This window comes from Carassius gibelio, chromosome A13, assembly GCF_023724105.1.
Source record: "Carassius gibelio isolate Cgi1373 ecotype wild population from Czech Republic chromosome A13, carGib1.2-hapl.c, whole genome shotgun sequence".
NCBI classification, from domain to species: domain Eukaryota; kingdom Metazoa; phylum Chordata; class Actinopteri; order Cypriniformes; family Cyprinidae; genus Carassius; species Carassius gibelio.
Window position 1 is genome coordinate 28,956,753 of NC_068383.1, and position 12,524 is coordinate 28,969,276.

General features: G+C 37.6%; 1 protein-coding gene across 1 annotated transcript; it reads left to right on the forward strand.

Moving 5' to 3' along the window:
- Window positions 1-332: 332 nt before the first annotated feature.
- On the forward strand, window positions 333-8,804 carry LOC128026716 (uncharacterized). The gene is made up of 4 exons (XM_052613973.1): window positions 333-652; window positions 973-1,311; window positions 1,415-1,690; window positions 8,704-8,804. The coding sequence occupies exons 1-4, from the start codon at window positions 595-597 to the stop codon at window positions 8,802-8,804; spliced, it is 774 nt and encodes a 257-aa protein (XP_052469933.1). The 5' UTR covers window positions 333-594.
- The last annotated feature ends 3,720 nt before the right edge of the window (window positions 8,805-12,524 follow it).

Genomic DNA, 12,524 nt, shown 5'->3' on the forward strand with positions numbered 1-12,524 from the left:
TAGATTTTCAAAACGCCAGACAGCATTGATCCACTGTGGCATTATGGGTATTATTTCTCTCAGTGTGAAAACAATCATAGGAAGTGATTGATAGCGGAAACCTTTTCAGTAACAAACCAGTTTGATCAGTTTTCTATAACTGAATGATTTTCTGTCTAGAAAGAAAGAAGCAAAACTACGAGTAATGTGAAGAACGGCCTGTAGATCGTGTTCAGAGTAAATGTGTGTTGAGAGGTTAACAGTAATCAGTTCTCACTGAAGAACATGTTTCACCACCGCTGTGGCGTCTGGTTAGTGGTTATGGTTAGGTCTTAAGAAACAGCAGAGGAACAGGTTTCAACACAACACTGCATCAGTCAGCGCTCGGGTCTCGAGGGATAATCTTGACCTGTTGAGGTGGACACAGAAACACTGCAGGTTACATCGGCTCCAGCTGACCTCACTTCTCCATTACGACTGACATCATGTTACTAAATAACAACTCTAGAGTCATTTCAACACTCAGTCGGTCAGATCAGAGGAAGTTAAAACCACACGAGGAGCTGAGAGTATTTAAAGAAAGAGTTGAGAGCAAATGATGAAGAGAAAGAGAAAATGTCTGAGTGTCATCTGTGTCTGCTGGGACTGATCGCTCTCTCTTCACTTCTCACAGGTAAAGACATCTGTGTTTTCTCTTCAACACATTCAGTGCAATCAGTCTGAGAAAGAGTTTCTTCTTGTGTTTGATACAGAACACACTGATTCTTCCTGAACACACTCAAACTAGACAGATTCACTCTCAAACATCTCTCAATTATTCTCTGATGAAGAGTGTGTTTGTGATTTGAACAGCTCTCTGATGAAGAACAAGAGTTTATTCTGGAGAGTGTGTTTGTAATAACTGCTGAAAAAGACTGATCTGAACCTTCTGCTTTCTGTCATTCATTTATTAATATATATCATAATGATCACTCAGATCTTCTTGTGTTTCAGGTGTCAGTGGAGAGGATCATGTTCATGTGTTCATCAGTTCTGGTGAAGATGTCCGTCTGCCCTGTAATAACGCTCTTCATGATGCTCTTCATGACTGCAACTCAACTACATGGAACTATAACAGAGGCAGTCATTCAGGAACAGTTGAACTGATTGCTTTAGGGAAAGAGAGGAAAGGCACAGAGAGACATGAGAGACTGAGTCTGGAGTCTGACTGCTCTCTGAACATCACGAACATCTCAACAGAAGATTATGGATATTACACCTGCCAACAATGGACTGGTGTGGGTGGAAAACAAATAGGACCTGACGCTCGTGTTTATCTGCATGTTCTTCATGGTAATTTTATGATTATTTGTTCAGTTTAAAAATGTCAAATTCTTGATTTAATCTCTGATGATGGTTGAAGAGTGTGTGATGTGTGTGTTATTCTGTGTTTCAGTCTCATCCTCACAGACTCAGATCAGTTCAGATCTCTCCTGTCGGCTGTATTCATATCCTCCAGTCTCTTGTGATGAATGGATCAGTTCTGAGAGAATTCATCTGTTCTGGGTGAATCAGGCCGGTGTTAAACCGACGAGATCATCCTCATCAGATCTCTGTATCATCTCTCAGAATACAACACTCCTGAATGAAGATCACAACAGAGAGTGGAGATGTAATGTTACTCAGAGAGATGAACTCAAGACCTCAGTCACAATCACTGTCAAGAGATCAGGTGAGAAAACATCTCCTCTATCAGTTTCAGATCCTCATAATGTGAGTAATATTAAGGACTGTAAGTAATATTGAAGCAGAACAAAGCTTGGTTCAGTCTGACAGAAGAAACTCAAAGCACTGCTGCCAACTAATGTCCAAATATTACAGTCAAGAAGTTCTGCTGGAATTATTTAAACTTTTTATGTAATGTTATGATCTGAGTTAAAATATGATTGTCATATTCTATGTCAGGGCTTTTCACACTTTCTAGTAAACCATGTTTTCAAGGATCCTCATAATTAACACAGTGTTCAAAGCTAAAGTGAATGTGTCTGTGTGTGTAATATACTGGTTTTATTGGTGTAAACTGTCCACATATTTGCACTATTCCATATTTTACTGAACAAAAACAGAAAAATTAGTAAATTTCAGTGGAATTCACTGCAAACAACATTTATTTGACATGTCGAACCTATAAAAAGGTATTTAAAGTGAAACTGAAGCTGCTTACGTCCCTCTCAGTCAGAATGGATCATTTCAATGAATTAATCATTAGCTGCAGAGGAACATTTGGTTTCTGAACTATTATTAAAGAAGCTTTTTCTTAAAACAGCATCGATTCACAGGAGAATGTGTTTGGAAATATGCCTCGAATGCTCACGCTGACTGTCACAGATATTAAACAAGTTAGCATTGCTAGAAATGATTGTTATATGCTTGAAAGCTTGAAGTGCTTAGTTTGAAGTGTCTGCTCTTTGCTTTTTTTTGAGGTTAGTGCATGTTTTTGAATAAATGTTAGCATGTTTCAGATGATAAAAACATGACTTGTAGTTCAGAAAACACTGTATAGAAGATGATTTCTCAGAGATGCCCTGTTCTACAGTATGATGAATCTGAACTAACATTCATTCTCTACAGAACAAGCTCAAACGACGACACCAGTCCCAAACTCCCAGGATCCCTCAACTACAAACACACCAGAAACTTCTACACATACAGGTACATGATGCTGCTGCTCTTTAGTCATTGAGGATGTTACTGAAGATCAGTGATATCAAGACAGGCACCCTGAAAATTCAGGCAGAGTTAAAGATACACGGTGTGTGAATTTGCACATTATAATGTAACTACTTAAAGTGATTTGATGGTCTGTCTAAATACTCAATTCTGATTGGGTTAAGAAATGGTTTAATTCACAGCTGGCCGTGCATTATCCCCCCCACACACACATATAAATATATATATGTGGCAGAAGCAGTAAAGGGACAAAAGTTCGCCACCCTGGGTCTGGCCCAGGGACATCTATTAAATACATTTACCCCTTTTTTTAAGCAACACTGGTCAGCTCACAAGTCATTGGCAGGAGACACAGATAAACAAAAAGAATTTTTATTACAATTAAAAAAGGGTTTTTATTACATAAGGTAGAAAACAGTCGCTGAATGCAACAGTTCACATAACTGACTCAATTACAAACTTTAAGGAAATCAAACAATGGGCAACCTGGGTCATCAAGGACATCCAAAGTTCAAGTTACAGGTACTGAGGCTTGACAGCAGGACAAAAGGGCACAATCTGTCTACACAGCAAACCACCCTTCACTTACACCTGTGACACATTCGCACACAACCACTTCAACCAGCACTCGTGAAAGAAACACCAACACCAGGAATCTTACTCCTGCCTTAGGCACTCAGCAATCAGGTTAGGTTATGAAGACAGCATCCCTATCACAGATGGATTATAATAAGGAGAGTTGTCCACCCACAAATTACAAGTACTTAAATCCCCCAAAATAACCAATAAAACAAAGCAATAATCAATAATAACCTGCAGACACCAGCCAATGGAAATGCTTCTCTATCGCTACATTTCCTACTCTTCAAAAAACAGATTGTGAAAGCAGACTGCAGTTTTTTTTCCAGTGCTGAGTCATTAAAGCTCAGATCCTCTCATTATAACAAAGCATATACAAACCTGATTCTAAAAAAGTTGGGACACTGTACAAATTGAGTAAAAAAAAAGAATGGAATAATTTACAAATTTCATAAACCTATTTTTTATTAACAATAGAATATAGAAAACAAATCAAATGTTGAAAGTGAGACATTTTGAAATGTCATGCCAAATATCGGCTCATTTTGGATTTTCATGAGAGCTACACATTCCAAAAAAGTTGGGACAGGTAGCAATAAGAGGCCGGAAAAGTTAAATGTTCATATAAGGAACAGCTGGAGGACCAATTTACAACTTATTAGGTCAATTGGCAACATGATTGGGTATAAAAAGAGCCTCTCAGAGTGACAGTGTCTCTCAGAAGTCAAGATGGGCAGAGGATCACCAATTCCCCCAATGCTGCGGCGAACAATAGTGGAGCAATATCAGAAAGGAGTTTCTCAGAGAAAAATTACAAAGAGTTTGAAGTTATCATCATCTACAGTGCATAATATCATCCAAAGATTCAGAGAATCTGGAACAATCTCTGTGTTTAAGGGTCAAGGCCAGAAAACCATACTGGATGCCCGTGATCTTCGGGCCCTGCAGGCATCGCATACAGGAATGATACTGTAATGGAGATCACAACATGGCCTCAGGAATACTTCCAGAAAACATAGTCAGTGAACACAATCCACCGTGCCATTCGCTGTTGCCTGCTAAAACTCTAAAGTTCAAAAAAGAAGCCACAATTAAACATGATCCAGAAGCGCAGGTGTTTTCTCTGGGCCAAGGCTCATTTAAAATGGACTGTGGCAGAGTAGAAAACTGTTCTGTGGTCAGACGAATCAAAATTTGAAGTTCTTTTTGGGACCCCATGTAATCCGGACTAAAGAGGACAAGGACAACCCAAGTTATTATCAGTGCTCAGTTCAGAAGCTTGCATCTCTGATGGTATGGGGTTGCATGAGTGTGTGTGGCATGAACAGCTTACACATCTGGAAAGGCACCATCAATGCTGAAAGGTATATCCAAGTTCTAGAACAACAATGATACCCATGCCACACAATGGTAAACATGGCCTTGTCACAACTTTTTTTAGATGGTTTGATGCCATGAAACTTAATCTACTTATTTTTCCCTTAAAATGATAAATTTTCTCAGTTTAAACATTTGATACGTCATCTATGTTGTACTCTGAATAAAATATTGACATTTGAAACTTTCACATCATTGCATTCTGCTTATATTCACATTTTGTACAGTGTCCCAACTTTTTTGGAATCAGGTTTGTATCAAAATGTCTTCCAACCAATACAGTCTGTGTACTTTTTCGTTCATTCGTTATTCTATTTCGGAATGAAAGATGAAATTTAGGAAAGGGTGTCTTTTTGTTTTAAAGAAAGAAAGCAGAAATGGCTGTATTTTGTTTTCCAAATGTATTTTTGTCATCAAATAATAGTATTAGAAAATTGGACGAAAAAAATGAAAAATGATCAGTTATTGTATTTTTAAATGAAAAACCAAAAATTTGAACTGTACACACAAAATGCTGCCCGAAAAAGTAGAATATTAACTTCTTTTCAGATTTTTTAAAATTCCTTTTGCACTTTTAACAAACATTTGGAAAAAGCACAAATTAATATAGAAAATATTAGATAAAAAAAGATATTGCAGAATCATGGGAAATCTATCATCATGAAAATATATATTGGGATATAATTTTGTCTTAACTTTGTGTGCTATATGTGTACATTATTGGAGAGGATGCGTGATTGTTCAGTTCACATAAAGGCTACACATGCCTTATACATTTAGACATATTTTTCCCTGTTCACTGATGGCATTCACATAATTCCACATTTAGGCTGTACAGGGCTCTAGACTCATTCTTCCTACAGGTCGCTGTTTTGCACTTTAGCAGTTGGTAGCACTAGAACATCATTTGCAGTCTTTTTTTTTTTGTTGTTGCTTTTTTGCTACAACATGCCATTCATCAATGCATGCTGATGAACTTTTATCATAGTTTATAATAATATGGTGACATAATTATTATTTTTTTTTAAATAGTGACCATTTTGGTCGCCGTCTATGCGGATGTTTGGAGTATGCGGCTGTCACTGGTCCAACAGCACAATGAAAAACAAAATTGGTTAAATTCTGAATGAAGAAAGCATGGTCTGCACTCCCTATGATAATTTTAAGGCTGTCATTCATTTCAGTTTGTCATGATCTCAAAAATATCTGTTATAATCAACAAGGCTCGACATTAGGAGGAGTTTAGAGAGACTACATTTTAGAACTGTTTCAAACAAATCGTTTGAGAATCGTTTGAAAACCTATTGTAGAAGACTCCCAAAGCAATAACCTTAGAAAAGGCATAGGGACACTATAAGATCATAAAAATATCAAAGCTAAAAGTTTTCATAAAGCAGTTATTGGAGCCACGCCAGTAGCGTGAAAGGGGCAAAGCGTTTGTATAGAGACGCCAAAAAAGGTAGAAATTAAATTTAGCATTAATATACACTTTAAAAAGCACATTTATTTAATTTTTACAATTTTAATGAAATAAAAAAAAAATGTAATAAAAAAATAAAATAAAATTAGAAAATTAGTTTGTGTCTGCTTATTCTATTCATCAGTGTTTTAACCATTAAAGAAGAAAACGCATTTTCCGTATTTAATTTCCTGGTTAAAAAAAGAAAAACTAATGGACACACAAGTACACTGACTTTTATCATTTTTTTTACGATCCCAATACACCCACGTAGGTCATTTGTAAAAATCCCTGAAATACAACCCATCAGAGCATGTACATTTGTGCTCCTATTAGCAACAGGACACTTTCATATTAATGCTTCGTACTCTTTTATCTGCTTCATAATTCAAGTTTCGTATAGCTCAGTTGGTAGAGCATCAAATTTTATGAAAATATGCAAACATGTGATAATGGGTTCGCCAGAGAACATATGTGCATAAAATGTATACTGTAAATCAAGATTTTGCATGATTTATGTGAGGGTAGTTATAGGGACGGGGTTAGTTGTGGAGGTTAATAGGTCAGGTTACAATTCAGGTTAATACAGGTTAAAGGATTAGTTAACCTCAAAATTTAAATTTCCTGATAATTCACTCACCCCAACGCCATCCAAGATGTTCATGTCTTTCTTTCTTCAGTGGAAAATAAATTAAGTTTTTTGAGGAAAACATTTCAGGATTTTTCTTCACACAATTGTCTTCAACGACAACCAGAATGTTGAAGTTCAAATCAATGCCGTGTCAAGGGGCTCTGCATGATCCCAGCTGAGGAAAGGGGTCTTATCTGGCGAAACGGTTGGTCATATACTTTTTAACCACAACTGTTCTTTGTGCTGGTCTGCGATGTGCCACGTATTACATCATCACGTCGGAAAGGTCACACGTCTCGTCATCTATCGAAGTTGTTTCATAAATGTAGGGAAGGGTGAAAAATCCATCTCATTTTCTCTTCCAACTTCAGGATCGTCCGACATCTTTTTATTTATTTATTATTATTATTATTTTTTTTTTTTGTGACCTTTCTAATTCATGGCGCATTGCAGACCAGCACAAGACGAACAATTGTGGTTAAAAAGTATATATATATATATATATATATATATATATATATATATATATATATATATATATATATATATATATATATATATATATCTTTTGTTTTTGTTTTAATGATCGACCGTTTTGCCAGCTGAGACCCCATTCCTCAGCTGGGATCGTGCTGAGCTCTTAGAAGCACTCAGGAACTTTAACATTCTGGTTTGCCGTTGAAGCCAATTGTGTGGAGAAAAATCCTGAAATGTTTTCCTCAAAAAACTGAATTTCTTTTTTTCACTGAGGAAAGAAAGACATGAACATCTTGGATGGCAATGGGGTGAGTGAATTATCAGGAAATGTTAATTTCATAATAAAGCTATTTTAACACTCCGAAAGGGATAAAAAAATTATCTACACAAATATAAAATTAATTCAAATAAACCTAAAAATAAAAATAGCAAATTATTATTTTGAGCTTTGCCAATGAATAATTAGCATATTAAACGTCACTCTAGATTGATCACCGTCACAATTCTGCGCTAGTGGCAACGAGAACAGCGGGTAAGAGTAAATTTAACTCTCTTTCTACTCCCCCTCATTATTATTTGCTCACAAATTCTTTCTAACAAAACTGTAGGCGCTAGCGCTATCATCTGTGGTCTCCATGTTTACTTCCGCACGATTTACGTCATATTACTCTTCTGCACATGCGGGCCACATTTTAAAAATAATATGAACAGTCAGTCAAAAAAAAATCTCTGCTCTGCACTGTAAAACCCGACAAGTTAACTTAACTCAAATCGTTTGAGTAAACCGATTGCCTTGACTGTAATACCCGACAAGTAAACTTAACTCAAACGGTTTGAGTAAACAGATATCCTAAAGTTATGTTAACTCAAACCGTTTGAGGAAACCGATTGCCTTAAACCGTTTAAGTTTAAAAAACTAACATTTATGAGTACTCTGAACTTAATTCAGTTGAGTTCACTGAAAGAAGAAATACATTGCAATTAAGTGATTAAGTGATTAATTGAGTGATAATTGAGCTTTAGTGATGAACACCTGCTTTTAACAAACAGAATCACTGAAGAAAAGAGAAACACAAGAACTACTACAACTGACTTCAGACACAGACTTAGATGAAATCAACTGAAATAAAATACATGAAATCTCTGAAGATCTGATTAAACAACCCCACAAACAGCATCACCAGCTCCACTTATTAATAACCAGACTGACTTTATTTCTGTCAGACGTCTACAGAAGATATTATTGAGAATGAACTAAGGTTTAGATGTTGATTTATTGTTTCATTTGAAGTAACCATGTTAGAGATCAGTGTTTGCTTTAGTTGGGCTCTTGACCCTTGATTTCTGTCTTAGTCTTTTCTTTGGCTGTTATAACTGTGTGTTTCTGTAAACTGACTTACCTGGCAGGGGAGACACCATGATCAAGAAGGCGGTTCACCCAGGGCGGTTTGTTGTTGGTTGTTCTCAACTCTCTTCTTTTGTTCTGGTTTAGTGTTTATAACAGAACATCATGTCGACCTCCTTGGTGCGAAGGAATACAGCCAGATTCGAGCTTCTGGAAGGATTGGAAATGGATCGTTTGAACTTCAGTAGGAGAATTCTACAGACTGAACTTGGTTTTCAACCCTCGCAGCTGGATTATATCTTTGCTTTTCCTGGTAGGAAGATCTTTGAAGTGGTTTTTACCACCTTACCTTCTTATGAACTCTGTGTGAATAGATTTAATTCTAAGAAGAGTATAACCCCATGTCTTCAGAAAATCCATCTGATTCCATTATCTGAAAGAGATATTGTGACTGTCTTGATATATTCTGAAAGGATTAAAGTTGAAGATATCACTACTTGGCTTTCCATGCACTGTACCATCTTAAATACCTCCTTGATGACAGATGAGGACGGGATAAAGACTGGAGCATCAAAATTCCAAGTGCGTTTGAAGAAAGATGCTGAAGGCAATTACCATCACCTGCCCTCACTAATTCAATTAGGTCCAATTAGGGGCTATGTCTTTTATAATGGTCAACCTAAAGAATGCAGGAAATGTGGCTCCTTGGACCATATAGCTGTTAATTGTAAAATAGACATCTGTAGACATTGTAAAAGCAAGGACCATGGCTCCAAGGACTGCCAGTTGCCAAAGAAATGCAATTTATGTGGGGCAGTTGACCACAGGTTTCGCGACTGCCCGCATGCCTACTCCAATAAAATAAAACAACAAGAGTGTAGAGAAGAGCCAAATTTAGTGGACTTTGAAGGTCTTGAGTATTCCATTAGGAATGTTGTTTCCCTTGTTAACCAGCAAGATACTGCCCAGGAAGTTATGATTTCCCAGGGAGAGCCTTTTACAAGTCTCTTACCACAGTCTCAAGGAGCAGCTGAAGGCCTTACACCCTCTCTGTCGAAAGAACATCTTCTATCTTCGTCGAGAGCTGCCACTTCTCCCTTGGGCTTTATTGACGATAAAGGAACAAGGGAAGAGGTACAAAGAAACTATTCCTCTGAAGGATCTGAAGTTGGAATAGATGCTGTGATATCAACTCCAGATAAGGAAGCTCAGAAACCAAAAGGGAATATTCTCCTGGAGGTAGCTGAAGCCTTTCCGTTGTCTTTATCTCTTCTATCTGGAACTTCAACGTTAGAGTCCCCTCCAGATGATAATAATCAGGATCCCTCGAGTTCTATAGTTCTTCCAACGCAGGAACATGGAGGAGTGGCTGATTGGTCTTCCAATTCCACCCCTTTCCTGGATTTTGATGAAATTGACAATTTCTCAACTACTACCCAGATGAAAGAATTGGTATCACCAAAAGATTTATCTCCACGATCTAAGAAAAAGAAAAGGAAAAGGCTGAAGAGCAACTCGGCTTCCCCTACGTAGCCCTCCCTCTCTTAAGATTATGCGTTTAACGGTTACATCTATTAATACCAGAGGTTTAACAGATTTGGTTAAATGCTCCTCTGTGTTTTCCTTTTTATATAATGAGGGCCATGATATCGCCCTCCTTCAAGAGTGCAATTTATCTTACCAATCCAATTATAAATCCCTTCAAGATAGATGGAAATGGGGGACTTCCGGGTTGATGATGGAGTAAGAACGTGGATTTTGTAGTTCCGCTAATTTTCATTTAAATTTCATTAAAACAAGGCAACATAAAGCTTGTAAGTGCTCTCGAATCATTTATAGAGTTGCATACGCTTAACATAAATTGCAATTTACGTATTTATAAATGCCGTCGAAGAAACCAGGAAAGAAAGATGTCGCTGAGGGAGAAAGTTCGGCCGAGACTGCGGGCTCGCTGGAAGAGGCCAGCACAGCAGCAAGTAACGACCCGGTACTGCTTGCAATTGAATCTCTCCGAGTGGAGCTGGGCAAGGTTAAAACTGATATTAAAGAAAGTTTGAAAGGAGAAATGGCGATGCTGGAAAAGAAAATTTACGCGAAGTTTGATGCAATTCAGCTAACCATAAACGACCATCGTTCAACTCTCGAGCATCTTGAACAAAATGCTACGGCCTCAACAGAAGCGGTTACGAAATTACAAGCTCAAGTTAAAAGTCTGTCCGAGCAGGTGTCAGAATTAACGGAAAAATGCATCGATCTGGAAGGCCGTTCCAAGAGGCAAAATATAAGAATCGCGGGAATCCGAGAAGGAATGGAAAACGGTCAAGGTGCTAGAGAGTTTGTGGCTAAACTGCTCATGGAGGTGCTTGGATTGGACGAGCTGCCTGTTCTGGATCGTGCGCACCGAGCTCTTCGTTCCCGGCCTGAGGACACTGACCCGCCGAGGCAAATCATTGCTCGGATACACCATGGCCATACCATGGAAAACATCATGCGCAAAGTGTCGTCACAGAGAAAGCTAACCTTTAACGGTCGCTCCATTCAGATCTTCAGAGATTATCCTTCGACTGTGGTCAAACGTCGGGCAGCCTTTTCCAGAGTAAGACAAATCCTGCGGGATAAACCCGGTGTTAAGTTTGGCATTCTGTATCCAGCAAAGCTCCGGGTGACATACAGCGAGGGAGAGAAGCTTTTCACCGACGCGAACGATGCATGGAAATTTGCAATCGAACAGTTTGGCACAGATAAGTAAATGCCGGATTAGAATTCAGAGATGTCAAGCCTGTTGTTTTGTTTAAGTTTCTGTTATTTAGCGGACTCACTGTTGGACTTTTGGGAAGTCTCTGCAAAGTAAAATGCGGAGGTCGGCTTTTCTTTTCTATTTGTTTTTTATTATACCTTTTCATTGCCTTCTACTTCGTGGTAAGTTGTGCTGTACATTTGTTCCTGTAACAGCTGAACATGTTCTGTTATCAAACGTTTTGTTGGGTGGGTGGGTCAGTGCTAAAGGTTTCCATGGTAACATCTACCGGTGTGTAGGTAACTTGTCAGAACAGATTGTTATTTTCTGTAATAACAGTTCATGCTTAATAAGGTAAATGCAAAAGGGGTGTCTCTAAATTTCTCTACTTGGAATGTAAAAGGTCTGAATGAACCAGTTAAAAGGGGTAAAATATTGTCTCATCTAAAATCACTGTTTTCAGATATCATATTTCTACAAGAGACTCATTTAAATCGTACTGCCCAGGTTAGACTGAGATGCAAGTGGATTGGACAAATGTATCATTCCAATTTCTCTGCTAAATCTAGAGGAACAGCTATCCTTATCCGTAAAGGAGTTCCATTTAAACATAATTTGACCATTTCAGATAAAGATGGGCGATATGTAATTGTTGTTGGAGAAGTATTTTCTGTGCCATTGACATTAGTCAATGTTTATGGACCAAATTATGATAACCCTGAGTTTTTCAAAAAAGTGTTTGATCTAATTCCAAACATTTCAGATACAAATCTCATAATCGGGGGTGATTTTAACTGTGTACTAGACCCGTACTTAGATAAATCCTACTCCACAAAAATAGTTAGTTCCAACTCCAGTAAATTTTTGAATTCATATATAACTAATTCAAATATGTTTGATGTGTGGAGAATTATCTATCCAATGGCTAGGGAATACTCTTTTCATTCTCTAGCTCATAATCTATATACACGAATAGATTATTTCATTCTGGATGGTAAACTCATGCCTCAGGTTTGTACTGCTAAATATCATAATATTATTATATCCGATCACAGTCCGGTGACCTTTTCTATTAAAATAGATAATATGGAGAAACCACAAAGAAATTGGAGGCTTAACTCTCATTTACTTACAAACAGAGTGTTTATTAATCACTTAAAACAAGACATAAAAACCTTTTTTGAAATTAACGACAAGCCCGACATTTCTATGGGAGTGTTATGGGACACAT